Source organism: Acromyrmex echinatior, chromosome 3, assembly GCF_024713525.1.
Source record: "Acromyrmex echinatior isolate Ae372 chromosome 3, ASM2471352v2, whole genome shotgun sequence".
In the NCBI taxonomy this organism is placed as follows: Eukaryota; Metazoa; Arthropoda; class Insecta; order Hymenoptera; family Formicidae; genus Acromyrmex; species Acromyrmex echinatior.
The window spans coordinates 8780064-8795955 of record NC_141854.1 but is presented as its reverse complement, the minus strand read 5'-3'; the positions used below and the strand labels follow the sequence as shown (position 1 = coordinate 8795955).

The 15892-nt window shown below is 29.4% G+C and overlaps 1 protein-coding gene across 2 annotated transcripts in view; it reads left to right on the top strand.

Annotated features, from left to right (window-relative positions):
* The window catches only part of ssh (Protein phosphatase Slingshot), a 141639-nt gene that overhangs the window by 12677 nt on the left and 113070 nt on the right, over positions 1-15892 (top strand). For both annotated transcript variants that reach the window (XM_011056588.2, XM_011056587.2), the window contains one exon: positions 2762-2817. In XM_011056588.2, the coding sequence (XP_011054890.1) occupies positions 2762-2817 (56 nt within the window). The remainder of the gene's footprint in view (positions 1-2761; positions 2818-15892) is intronic.

The window sequence follows — 15892 nt, the reverse complement described above, 5'->3', positions numbered from 1 at the left end:
ATAATTCTTTTCCATGGAATACATAGAAAAGATATTTTATTCTATAATACTGCATTATGTGGAAAGTATAAGTACTTTTGTACTTATATAACATAATCAGATCATAAATAAAAAAGTAACATGAAATTGTCAAAATATATTATGACAAGAAGAGTGTAATCTTAAATCATTTAAGATAATCTTGTCATATTTTATTTTATGAATTTTATATTTCTTTTTAATTTAATATAATAGATTGTATTATGTAAATATAATATATTATAATAAGCACTTACTTCCCTATACAACACAGTATTAATATAAAATACATAAAATGCTTTTTTTATGTAAGCATTACACTGAAAAAGTTATTTTTTTATTTTAAATTGCTATATTTCGAAAATTTATATCGAAACGAAACAAAATGCATTTTAAAGCTAAAAATTGATCTTTTACATGATATTAATAAAATTAAAAAGAAATTTACTGGCGAAGCTCTACAGACATCATAAAAATCCTAAAAATCATTTTTTTTACTTTTTTATTGCTATTTTCTCAAAATTGTGACGTGATAGCCGATTTTAGCCAACAGAATTACGTTCAGCAAGCAAAAATACACCGAAAATGATTCACATTTATGAAAAATAGTATTGAACAATGTTATTATTTATGGTTGCATGTAAAATAGAAAATGGATTGAAATAATAACACAAGTTGTTACAGAAGAATTATATGTATATAGTTTCTAGACAAGAGATTTTCAATAACAATTTGAATATCTTCAAGTAATATTCACTTTATAAACATTTTTTTAATTTCGAATAATATATCCAAATGAACTTGTTATTCAAAATGATTTGATACGTTGATGAGCCAAATATCAATCAGTGATTAAAAATTTCACTTATTAAACTTTCTTAAAAAAAAAAAAAAAATGAAATTATACAAATAGATATTTTATAGAGGTTACGCTTTCAAGACATGATCTGTTTTATTTACGATAATTATGTATAATGTACCTACGTTTAATTTCAACATTACTAAAATTTTGATTTTTCTTCGTTGGCACGTAGAGTGCACTCTAAACGATCAGAGTGCAATTTTTAACTCAATATCGTATTTATGCGTGCCAAAAATGTTTTCGAGGACAATTCACTTTATCGAGTATCCTTGAGTTTCAAGGGATTTAGAAAGGGGTTCGCCCTATCGTTCGCTTTGCATATAGCAAAATGCACTTACTACGAAGGGGGCCAGTTGCATTTTTTTTTTCTTTTTAGCATTTCGGGTGAAGGGTAGCCTTGAGCTGGCTACACGGTCGCCTATTGATTTTAAGGGTTCGTTTTCTGCGTGACCATGCGCCATCGTGGGGATTCGCTCTCTTCGTATCCTTGATATTTACGAGATACACTTTATTAATAAAAGAACCACCACTCCGTAACTACGCGCGGAAGCTTACGTGCAACTAAACGATGCGTGGAAATGTCTCACTACATTGTATACTAGCTATAGTATAGGGAAGCTATATGAAACAGAATTATAATATAAATTCTATCATGACCTAACTTGTGTTAATAAATGAGATTATCTCTTGCATGCAGATTTTATAAATGCATATAAAACGTTATTTTAAATATCACTTTTAAATGTTATTTTAATGTTATTTTAAAATCAGAAATTAAAGAATTTTAATGATTTTTAATTGCTGAAGGGAAAGTTAACGTATAGATTGTATGGAAAAAAATGTTTCCTGTTATTTCCTTAAGAATGCTAACGCTTAAGAGTTCATAGTAAAATTTTAATGCTTTGAAATAAATAACTAGGATTAAAAGTTTTATATAAAAACATATAATATGATGCTCTACATTCTTGAATTAATATTTTTTTACATTTAATTAATTTTTTTACATTTGATTTAAAATCTTTTGAAATATATAAGGAGTTCTATATATCACTAATATCTAAATTGAAAACTTTACCTTTTATATTGAAATTTTGTAAATAAAATACTATTATCACACAGATCCTTATATTTTTCTATAATTGGAAAAAATTAATTGAAAAATGCATAAGACGGAATTAGTATTTTATAAAAATTTTATCATATTGTAAATTAAAGGTTAAATTTCCGGAAGCGAATAATTTCTGTCTCTACTTAATTTTTCAGGACAGAGTTGTTTGTATTGTCGACGAAGATTCGTCAGATGGCTATAATAAACTTTCGAATTGAACGTTTGCGAACAGCAATTTTATTCGGTAGCTTACAAATACAGTATTGTCTTCAAGTATACGACTGTATTTTCCAGCGTTCCGTGCCGTTCACCATGGTTGTCACGATACCTCAATTATCTACTACAGAGGGGACGAATAAAGGCTTATCCGTATTTCCCTGTCATAGAGCCGGTATTGACGTAATTTAAGCGGCAACAATTCTTTGTTAACGCTTTCACCGCAAATTATTAATGCTGTTTGTTTGACGGTCTTTGTTCGTAGCAGAAATTGACCGAAAGTGAAAAGAGGAAGCAGATAAAAAGTTTCGCTTTGTTAATTAATAATTTCTTGGAGATTATAACTCGAAAAAGTGAGACAGAGATAAAAATTATTTGCTTCCAGAAATTTAACCTTTGATTTACAAGCGTGATTTAATCTTCAAACTCTAATCTTTCAAAAGGAAATATATAATAAGAATTCTAAGATATAAATCTATTATCGTATGTTTATTTCCTAATATATGCTTATACATATAAAATAGTACATAGTATATGAGCAAATTGTTATTTTTCAGGATTCTGGAGCAGGAGCACCGGCTGACGATGAGGATACTACAAGAAGTTGTAAAAGGTAAATTTATACAATTATTATCGTTATTAATTTTTTATTCAAAAATATTGAGTATTTTTTTCTGTTGAAAGACATCCCCCACATTCCCCCATTTTCTTCTATCATTTTGTCTGACTTCTGCGACATAAATTCCAGCGCGGCGTATTTGCCGGAGTTACATTATGTATATACACACATTATAAAATATGAATGCGCAAACTAAATTTAACGCTCATTTTAAATTACGTATTTTTGCGATAATGTGATCTTTGCTCTAAGCAATCTTGCCCTAATCTTCAAATCTTCTTGTTGAGCTCGGGACACTCTACATAAGCGGATACATATATCCAGCTTCAATAGCGATATGATCGAATCAAGGCCGTATTATTAATCTTATATCGGAGATCAGAAGAGTTTCCAAGTTCTCATCTCATACGCGGTATGTTTTCTGCTAATTTTCTCATTTGTCAGCACATAGTTGCTTCGACTATCGAGTTCAAGAAGTGCAAAATGAAGTGGAATTCTATGCGGGCGTTAATAAGACGCGATAAGAATACGAATGATGTATTTTGCAAGACTGGCAGCTTGTAGACTAGTATAGAAATTTCTACTTAGCAAATAATTATTTATTTTAATTTTATCGACCATTTGCAGTAAGATCGGCTTTCATGGTCGTCGATGTAATAAAATTTTTGTTATTGGATTTTTTTTTTGCAAAAATCGCAAAGGATATTTTGAATTTTTTTCAACTATTTTCTTATAATTAGTTTTGAGGATATAAGACGGTTTTATATTTATAGACGGAATTTTATCATCGGATATTTGAGATGCATTTTTATTGCATTAGCCGAGTACCTAGTGTCGTATTTTCCTATTATTTTATTATATTATTTTTATATTCTTCAAGACAGGTATTATTAACGATCAAAGCTGGTTTTATCTCTACGTGAATGGATATCTAATCTGAAATTAGTTTACTTTATGCTCATCTTCAAGATTTTATTTTTAGAACGTTTTATTTAAATCCATACATTACTAATGCATTATTTTCCGAAACAATTAAATTTTCCATATTGAATTTAATGCAGTCATATCATGATAATGTAATCTTACATTGATAAAAATTATAATAAAAATACATAATATTTATAATAAAAATTATATAGTATTTATATTTTTTTATTATAATTTTTATCAATATAAGATTGCAAATATAAGAATTAATATATAAGATTGCTAATATCTTACAAAATATCATGTTTACTTATTACTATTTATAATAAAATTTTAATACACCATGGAGAATAGAAATTATTATATGTTCATTATTTTAATTATTTTGATTATTAACTATTTGATTATTAACTACTTTGAAAAGATTTATGCATTTGTTTCCACTTTGTTGTTTTTCTGAATCATGCTCGTAAAGATACGTTCATTTTTCTTTAATATATGTTATCCTTCCTTCTTATTAAAGATGTAAGGTAGTATTTTATGTGAAAATACGCAAACGTGTATACTTCATAAGAAACTGCGTTACATTTCTCGAGTCTTGTTAATCAAGTAGTTTAATGCTTTTTATATAATCATGAATAAAATCTAGACTTTAAATCTAAGTCGTAAGATGAGGACGATAAGTGTAATGAACTTTTTATAAATCAGTTTTATGGCGTCAACGATCGGCGATCTCTTCTCGGCGAAAGGCACTTCTTCGCGTGAGTATCGCGAATTCACAATTGATCGCGCTCTCGGAATCGTGTCGGTTCAACAGGAAATAACACGAGAACACGGCGAGGTGTTATTTAATCAACGACGAAAATGAGTTTCGACGTTTCCTGGTGGAAGTACGTCTTCGCTTCCTCTTTCGAGTCGCTCTAACTTGCCTGATCCAACTTGCCTGATCTAACTTCCACAAAGGAAAGCGCGATATCGTATACTCCGCGTGAATTTTCCGCATGCGGACAGCGCGATGCGTTTTCAATCTACGCCGTACTTGTGCGTAAATGAACATGCACGAACGGGAAATCCCCACGGAACTCTCCGATTTACTCTTCTACTCCGAGCCGCCACCGCAAAGAGAAGGCTTCGCTCTTAATCGTCTGACTTTCTACGGCGCGTTTGCGTAACATCTCTCGCTTCGTATGCCGATCGTAAAATTACGCAGGAGACGTAATCGGAGTTGCTTCGTGGATGGATAGAGGAAAAAACCCTCCCGTCGCAAGCGGATATTAAGATACCCCTGTTCTAACGAGGGTCGCGATCGTTACGAGAGTTTTAATCGCGGAGGATATTGCTACGGACGAGACATCGAATCGTAGGGAATCCGATTTTTTTTACACAAATGAATAACAGAACAGACGGAAAGCACGTAATTCCCACAGATCAGTCCAGGATAAACGGATTAAATTGCAGCGGTAGATTGTTTGAACAATTAAAGAGAAAGTTACTTCGATAAAAATAGTGATTTTCAATAGCCTCGACTCAATAGATTGAAAATAAGCGGATAAGTCTCACGGAAGTAGATAGATCGACAGTGAAATCATATTGTTCGGTTAATTTCAAACGTGAATCTCATTGTAATGAAATTTTCACTTGAAGTTTCGATAATATTAAAATATAAGGTTGTAATATTAAAGTGTAGAGAATTACGACAGATAATGATCTTTGTTAAGAAAAATCGGCTCCAAAAATTAATAAAAAAATCTTGTTAGTCTCGATTGTAGTATAGCTAATCTTGATCACAATAAATGCGAATTGACAATTGTTAGTTTTCAAAATTATTAATTTAATTTTTTTTATTGACATTTTACATTGCATCGAGTGTACAAATTCACCATTGTTTTCAATTTTAGATGAAGTACACTGAAAAAAAAGATTGGCTGCTGCAGCAAATTAGATGATAAAATATCGCATAACATTTTTAATTGGATGTAGCAGCCAATTTTTTGTTGCAGCAGCCAATTTTTGGTTGCGTTAGCCTATCTGCAATGTCAGTATAGGATTTCGATAGGCTAACACAATCAAAAATTGGCTGCTGCAACCAATTAAAAATAATATGCCATATTTTACCATCTAATTTGCTGCAGCAGCCAATCCTTTTTTCAGTGTACTATTAGTTATGGCGATATATCACGAATTGTTATATGCTTTCTGCTTATTTTGTTTCTGTATGGAAAAGTCGATTTGTAGGCAATCGATGTCGTAATACAATACCCTCAATTTTTGCTCTTGGCAGAACTGATGGCCGCTCGCTATTTTTGGCTAGATTGTTCGCGAGGCATTTCAACAGAGCACGTATCCGATACACGACCTTTAGTTCGACTAAAGTTCAAGCTGCCAATGCGAAGTCGTGCTGTTCTGTCAGGAGAAATGTTGACTCAGCGCAATGCAACAAAACTATTAAGAATTAAAAAAATCCATAACAAAAACTTTCGTTGTCAAGTTTGTTCATCCTATGGATCCATTATACTTGCATTTATTTATTAATGTATATTGATGTATAATATACAAGGTGAATCAGAGTAGTTAATCAATTTTTTACTCTATGAGAAAATTATCGATTACACATCTAATTATCGACTTAACGATATAGATCGGGATGCGTGAATAACATCGTGCGAATTGCTGATTTGAGTGTGAAAATAGGCACGTTTGACGTTCGAGTTGTGAAAATTATTAAATGATATTAAAAATGCGCCTTTTTCTCAGTGCGTCCAGCAATTTATACGATGTATCCACGTTTCTGATTTGTATTACTAAGTCGATAATCAGATATGAGGTTGATAATTTTCTCGTAGGATAAAAAACTGGTTCAACTACTTTGATTCATGTTTATATATATGTTGAACGAATAATTTTGTAACTCATGATACATATTTTTATTATATGCACGTCAGATTTCTGACATAAAAGTTATTTTTTTTAAATTATTTTTGCTATCACGAAATATGGTGGTCAGTTTAACTATTGAAAGTTGGAAAAAACATCTTGCAAAACATTTATTAACAGTTCTTAAATTTTCATATATCCATGGTGTAATAAATCATTTATTTATCTAATCTAAGTTATTCTAAAATCTCTTGATCGGAAACATTTATCAAAGTACTCTGTTATTTTTATCCGCATTCATTATCTTCGGCAAACAAAATGCATAAATGTGTCAATTACAGAATGTAAGCAGTGCCAAAAGTAATTAAACTGACATCGTGATACTGATCCAGATTTATAATTGCAATTAAGTTCAGATCTCGCCGTAAGAAGCAGAAGCGCTTAGTAGGTATTATATAGCCAATAGCGCAATTATCGTTAATTGCGATCTCCAATCACGGATTTGCTTATTTTAGAACTACAGTACGATGACTCGAATCGTGTGGATGGATCTAACACCATTCATTTGTTTAGTATTACTTTTTAAGATTTAGTGGCGTAAAGAAAATGACTCACATACTGTGAGTAGATACTTTTTTTAAACATTTTTTACACTTTTTTTTAAAATATTAACTGTCTGATAAAAAATTGTATCATTGTCGTTAAACTTATTATTTAAATATGTTATATGAAAAACATAAAACTTATATTGATTGCAACATAGATTATTTTATTAAAAAATTTGTGATTTTTAATAATAAATATTAATGCTTTTTAACGACATGCTTTAGTGAAAGGTATTATGTTATTTAAGAATCTGGGGATTTGTCTTAATTAAAATTGAATATTAATATGTAATGTAAATCATGTTATAATGAAGAGATATTTTTATATCTTTTCAATACTCTTTTTTTAATATAATTGAAAACAAGTATTATTTTAATTTTAATTGTAATTGGAGATCGCATTTTATATATATATACATATATATATATATATATATATATATATATATATATGTGTGTGTGTGTATATAATAATATTTTTCACAACTTGTATATAAAATTTATTTATTTGTTTTACGTTAACAAGAATAAAAAACGTTGCAATATTTTGAGTAAGAAATTCATTATGAGAATTTTATATAAAAGACAACCGAGATGGATTATGTTTACGTAGAATTACATTAATACTTTTCTTGTCAGTAAATGATGATATATTTTTCTTTCAATATTATCAAAAGCTTTAGATTTATGCTTATCAATTTAAATAAATTTAATTTAGCAATTGTATACTTGAATATATGAATTTTCCATATTTAAAATAATGCGACATAAATTTTATTTTATAGAACAAGTAAATAGTCTACTCTAATGTTTTCTATTCTTATATGAATTTGGTTGCAGCAAGAAATATATTTTCACTCGAATACAATTTATTTCACGAATGTCTCGACGACAACACAACAACATGGTTTACGATGTACTTTCACGTTCCATATGACCTACCATAGATTTAGAACCCGACCGCAAACTCATTAGTATCCGTCACGGGGTGGACGTTGCTCTATCTACGTCCGGCGAATCTCCATAATTTTCTGCACGCCTCCTTGCCTTTTGCCACGAGAAAAACTTCGATTGCTCGTCATAAGAAAAAGAAAGGGAAAAAGAAAGGGATGTCCGGTATTTATCGTCAGCCTATACGATCTCCCGAGTGAATTGACGCCCTTAATTTTCTGCGTTACCTGATGACGTTCGCCAGGTTAGCTAAACGGACATGTACAATAGTGTAATTACTACACAGAGATCGCAATATCGCTCGTTGCTTTTAAGACATTATCTCCAATTACGTAGTGTTTGCGATTTCAATATACTTCACGCATTTACAATGCAGTACGTATATCGAGTTTCACGCTTGTTAACACGTGTTAACAATCGAATTGGTAAAAAGCGAGTTAACGCTCTGCCAATCGTCGCATTTTAAAACGTTTGTATGCTCCTTAAATATCACACTCCGATCGGAGAGAAGCTGGAGCTCGTAAGAAGCTCTGACGACCTGCTCTCGGGGCCTGAAGCCGACCAAGGCGGTCTACCTTGAACGGGATTCCTGGTCGTTCGTAAATTTCACTAACAAAGAGTCACGAGACTCGTGAGGATAATAGCCGGATATACACGTATTTTCTCTCGCTAACGTGGATAATACCGCATACACGCTACTTATTAGTTTTGCAAATTCTGATAGTTCTTCGTAGGAGAGAAATAAATACGGCAAATAATATACATTATTTCTTGTCTGTATTTCTTATTCTGTTTTCTCGTACTTGTATCTGTGTACTTTCTCCAATATCGATATTATGACAGCTTTCGAAACGGATTCGGTATCATTATTAGCGTTATTATTCTGTGAATTGCACAATAAATACTGTATATGATACAGGACTTTTCCTTTTAAGATTAATGGCATGTTCTTTTGTAATTTATTATTTTCCTGCGTTACTAGGTTTTAATATTTCAGAGACAAACATAAATAAACTAAATCTTAAATTTTATTTGAAATGAGAACTAATTTTAGTTTGAATTAACGAGAAAATTAAAAAAATAAACTTATCTCCATTTTTATTGATTTTTAAATGACTATTAAATGAATGTTAATTATTAAACAATTTTAAAACTATAGGTATATTCACTTGAAAATTAAAAAAAAAAGATGGAGATGACTTTATACATTTCTAAAATTTCCGAGATTAAACTGAAATTAGTCCACATTTAGATTACATTTATGTTTATCTTTCGAATATGCAAAACTAGTAACGCAGGAAACAATAAATTGTAAAAGAACATTATAGTGTCATTATATGTAATCTGTTTTATTATTCAGTACGTATTATTTTATTATTCAATACATATTTTATCTATTTAAATACATTTATTTGAGAGAATTTTACGTCTTTAATTTTGAATGCCACTTTGATAAATTTTCATCATTTTTCAAAAAGTTGGGTTTAACAATAATTCTAATATTGGTAATATTTTATAGTAGTTACATTAATGCTTACATATTTTTGCTTTAAACGTCATTTTTTAATAATATTTATCGATTTATTGAGTTTTCCAAGAGTTTCGTATGAGATATGTAACCCTGAACTATATTTTGATCAAACATTTCGGGTGAGCGTGAACAATGCGGTCTTGTGCAATTTGAGATTGGATCACGCTCCGAAACTTGCTAATTAGTTTTTGTCTTACGACATACAAGATTGTTCTTAACTGAGTTCGTAAAGTCTCACGCAAAAATACTTTTGAGAGAATATGCGAGCATATTTCTTTTTTAAATTCTAATAAACTCGTTTTCAATTCATAAAATTTATAAAATATTTAATTAATATTATTGTAATATTATATATTTCTCATATCTCTTTTATTTAAAATTATTGCACACTTTTTATATTTATTTGTATATAATATAATATTTTTATGATATTATTATCTTATAACTATAATATTTTTTAATTAACGTGTGCTTTTTATCTTTTTGAAAAAATGATTTTGAACATTTATATTACAACATTTAATCGAAGAAATATCCGTTGTAAGAAAATGCGATAATTTTGATACATCCTGTATACTATCGCTTACATCGCTTCGTTGCATCTGATCATTTATTCGCATGCACTTTTTGCATGCAGACATGAGAAAGAAAATCTTCGAGAGAACAACATATATAGATAGTAATACAGAGAACAGAGTGATCGGCACTTCAATTTGTTTGATACGCAAAGATGGACATTCATCTGTATATTGCTGAGTGAGTGATTTTCAGTGAGTCATTGTAGAAATCCTTTTATGAATATTTGCACTGTCCTGTTGCCGATGAATCATTGTCAAAATTTATCTGTTTTCGTTTTAGCAAAATTGTTTATTAAATCATACTTTTTTTATCTATCATTTTTATCGGCTTTATTTTTAATCCCGCTTATTATTCCGATTCATTTAAATATAAAATTACTACAACATATCAGTTTCATTGATATTAAGTTATACGACTGAAGAAATTTAATCGCATTACAAGGAATCATATTTTTGTAGGATTTCTTTTATAAAATGATATTAACGATTTGATAATAACAATTCGAAAATTTACAATTGACAATATTATATGGCGGATTATAAGTCTTATTAATCGAGTTTGCGTTCCCTTATGGAAAGAATCTAAGATTTCGTAATAGAAACGAAGATAGCAAAGGTTAAATAAGTGACTCAATGTTTACGACTTGATACCATTCATTATTGTGTCTTTTATGTCGAGTACGGACAGGTAGGATAATATAAGATGATCGTGGTAATTATGCATTGCGATATCTCCTTCTATTTTAATTCGCTGTAGTCAAATTTATCTTAAATTGAGATACCGCAATTATTTAAGTATAAAGTGACAAAAATATAATTCGATCAATATCTCTTAAAAAAATTGTCCAGCAGGGGATAAAATATTTTCAATTTTCTGATTAAAAAGTACGCTGTCTTAAGTTATTTCTGTATTTTGGATGAAATATTTGATCATTTGTTTATATTTATTGATTAATGACATTTATAATTTATTTTTTTTATTGAAATTTTTATGTATCTTTACCTTTTATGATTTTTTGTTTATATCCAATATTGAGAAAATTGTATCATATAATATCATTGTATGACGTTGTATAATACAATATCATTACATGAAGTTATATATTTATAGAAAAAAATAATGTGATACAAATTTATATCAGTCTTTCGTTAATTTTTTAATGCATTAAATATCTGTTTCTACCAATGTTTAATTTTAATCTTCAATTAACTCTTTATTTATTTCTTATTTCTAATTCTAAGAATTAGAAAATGAAGAAGATAAGTTGAACTGAGATTAAAATTAATTTATATTGGTAGAAACAGGCAATAGTCATATATGATCTATTACGCTCGTAATAGATTTACATTTTTGCAGTTTAAAAAATTTTTTTTTAGCTAGATGCCACCTATAATGTGTTTTTCGCATGATATCTCTTTTTCTCTTAACAAGAAAGAATTCTGAAAGATGACAGCTTGTGAGACCCCGAATCTCGGGGCTCATCGATCGTCGTGCGCGAATGCCTGTTTCAAGAAGCTCTTGAATAATTCATGCACGACTATGCGTCCTCGTCGTCGGTCAGTCTGGCGCGACTGTAATCCCCCTTCCTTCTGTAAGCACAATGTCTCGTCTGAGGCTTCGTAAAAAAAAGGCGCGCGATAATCGAGATGTCGTACATTATCTTTCTGCACTTCTCACGTATGCTATTTTTCAAGCAAGATATGGAGAAGAAACTGATAAAGGTTGTAGGCAAAATTGACTTAAGCCATTAAGAAACGACTCATTTTTTTATTTTTCCAAATTACAAAGTTTTTTTTCAAGCACTCGTAAATTGAAATGATAGTGAAGAACAACGACCGGAGATTTTGCGACATGTAACTTACCTATATACAAGCTATATCACTAAAAGTACAGATTGTTATATTATATTTAAAATTTAGCGAAGTGTGAAGTTTTATTTTGTCCGTATGATGTCGAATATAATATCATATATTGAAATTTGTTTTTTTTCTAATAGAGTAGCTTCAAAGATTAAAGGTCACCTTTCTTTAATTGAAATTGTATAATTTTTTATGTAATATGATTCCTTTGGCTATTTCTGTATATAAAAATATTGAAGTAAAATATTCATCAAAAAATTAGTCATTTATGAAATATTTTTACATTTTATATGAAACATTTTGATATGAAATTTAAAATATTTTGTAAACTATATTAATTTCTTGATATTTATTTTAATACTTTTGTGCATAGAAAAATGAAATAAATCAATTGGTATAAAGAAAAAAAATATATAGTTGCATATTGCAAATTATATAATTTTTTTGAAAAGCAACTACACGTTTTCTTTATATCAATTCATTCTGTATATAAAAGTATTAAAATAAAATAACTAAAAAAAGAATAGTTTACGACATATTTTATATTTCATATTAAGATGTGTCAAAATAAAATATAAAATATCTCATAAATTATTAATTTTCCAAAAAATTTAATACTTTTATATACAGAATAACTAGAAGAATTATATTATGTAAAAGAAATCTTATAATTTTTATTTTCAATTGGAAAAAATAAAGGTAACCTTCAGATCTTCGAAACTACAACTTAGAAAAAACTAATTTCATTATGATTTTATCTTATTAAACGGATGATGGAAATTTCATATTTTACCTAATTTTATGAATATTATAATACTCTGTAATACACACACATACTTTAGTGATATATTCTGTATATATGTATGTGTAAAACATGATGTTTTTGCATTTTTTGTCCATACTTTAATCTCTTGTTGAACGTTTTCTCAATAAAAATCAGGTTTTTTACTGTTAAATTAATTTTGATCGTATTTTACGTGATAGTTACATCTTTCTGTTTTAATATTATGATATAGATAGAAATGAAATGTATCTAGCTATAGTTAAAATTAACTACAGATATTATTAATTTAAAATTTTATGCTTTTGTGTTTTAATAATATCTTTCCATGGACGTTAGCGCAGAATATTTTTAGCGACGGTAATAGATAAAAATCGACGCAGCTACCCTTTGAACTTTCCGCTACTTTTCCCCGTTAAGGAGACTTTAATTGCGCGCTCATAAGCGGCATTACGCACTGTTACTCTAACCATGATGAGGTAACAGCGTGCAATGAAGCACTGTATATTTACTAAGCAGAACAAACCTCCATTATGTATTCTATGTTAAAGCTTACTTTAGACAATAACTTACACTGTGATTAAACACGAAAAAAATATTGAATTAATTTTTAAGTGTAATACATATATGCATTTTTAATATATCAATTATTCTATAATTAAATTTTGATATAATTAAAAATTGCGTTTAAACTCACGTGGGTTTACATGAAAAAAACATGGTAGGTTTAAATGGTTGGCTGCGTCGTAAATATCAAGCAAAAAATAGCATCAAGGAAAGACCGGAAAGTGCAAAGGGGAAGGGTTTCAATCTCAAGGGCGAAGAAATAAAAATGTTGGACAGAATTACACTTTTCTTTCACCTCCTCTCATTGTGCTCTCGTGTCATTTACATAATTGCCCTTGAGATGTATCCCCTTCCCCTGCACTTTTCCGGTTTTTTTCTCGTTGCTATTTTTCGCTTGGTGTTTATCTCGTATCATAGGTACTCGTATAATGTATATCGATAAGCGTTCATCAGTTTTCATTGATAAGCACCTTCTCTAGTGTTATTTACTCAGTAAACAGAAGAAGTGAAATACGAATAAATAACATATCTGAAAGCACAGATTGCTTTATTAGTTTCTTTAGTTTGTTTATTTTTATTTCTTGATACTTTTTGAATTTGATAAATATCTATATTATAAATTATGCTTAAAGTTAAAACATATTTAATGATATATATACATATAAAAGATATATGTAAAAATAAATGTATTAGCTTATGTTACAGTGTTAGATTTCATTTGACGCGAAAGACAAATTTATTTTCTCGATTTTCTGAAGATCTTATACTTTCGCTAGCGATTACGTGCCTTTCCAATCTTTTAGACATAGACTCTCTTTTCTCGACAGAACTGAGAATACATCAACAGGAGATAAAATGAGTTGCGGGTTCGTTAGACCCATTTGTCATCCTTCCTTAGCCTCTTGATGAGAACGTAAAAAGTGATATGACATGTATCGCAGAGATTTTCACATCGCGTGCCTTAATGCAATATTACGTACTATTAGCTTCTTGCAAAAGATGTGGATACTAGTATGAACAGTTTCAAAAGGCATGAAGATCCGCTGAGTAAAACAATTTCTGTGTATTGGAAATTTAATTTTCACTCTTTTGGAGTGAGATTACACTTTTTTGGAGTGAGATTCATTTTAAAGAATTTAGAAAGTAATTAATTTTATATGGTTCTATAATTGTAGTTCTATTAATTATTGCACAATACAGCAATTTATTGCAACATTGGTATTAATTTATAAGGTGTGATGACGTCATCTTTGATATTGCAGAAGATTGTAAAAATCTGTAATTCGTAATTAAATTCTGTAAAAATAAATTTTTAACTTATTTTTTTATAGAATTTTTATAGAATAAATTTTCATCATATTTGTACATATTATTTAAATTCTTTCGTGATCCTTATTATTAATATTTTTTGTAATTTTTACAATTATGTGGTATCTGATTTATATTTAAAAAAAAACAGTGGAATCGAAGCTATTTCTATTTTAAGATACACCAGCGTTGATTGCAAATAATTCTATTGAAAAATAATTCCGACGGCTATAAATTAAGTAAATTTATTTAATCAGGAATCAATGATCACCTCTATCGGGAACTCCTGAATAGTCTTTGTTTATCAAGCGGGACAGATGGATTCCAGACTGTCTCCTTTCCTTGTGCAAGATTTCTCTGAACGTATTATAGTATTTATACGGTGTTCACTCGCGTTTTGCATGGATGAACTGGCAAATCAGAGCAAACATATATACGTACATACGACAATCGCAACGAAGGTCGATGCACCGATGATGTCAGCTGACATGTGTATGAATAACGTGACATCTCGGCATGCGTGGCGTTTATCACGAATGCACTATGCTGCTCTATGATCCGTATAAATATTGTATCCGAGTGTTTAGAATCCGTAAATATCTGTGTATTCGATGTATTTTGAAATAATTTAGAATTTAGTATCTAAATCTCGAATACTTCCTTTGAAATTTTTTTATTCATGTATAAGAAATTTAATTTTTTTACAAAATTTTAATGAAATTTATCGAAATCTTGTAGATTAATAATTAATTTATGCATAATATAATATATATATGATAATAAATAATGACTATATTACATGCTAAATCATTGATAGTATCCATTTAATACTTACTTACATGAATATTCACAACACGACTTTCGAAGAGCTTTAGCGGCATATTCTTTCACGCCGTGCTAAAAAATCTGATAGTTTGGCCATTCCGAAAAGAATTATTGATGGGGATAGAGAGAATTTCTCCCTGGTTCAACATCGTTGATATGCATGACATAAGAGTTCGATGCACTATGAATATTGATGTTATTTCTCGCATAGTTCACGCATTAGTAAGTCTTCTGCATTTGCTCGCAAATTATATGCAAAATG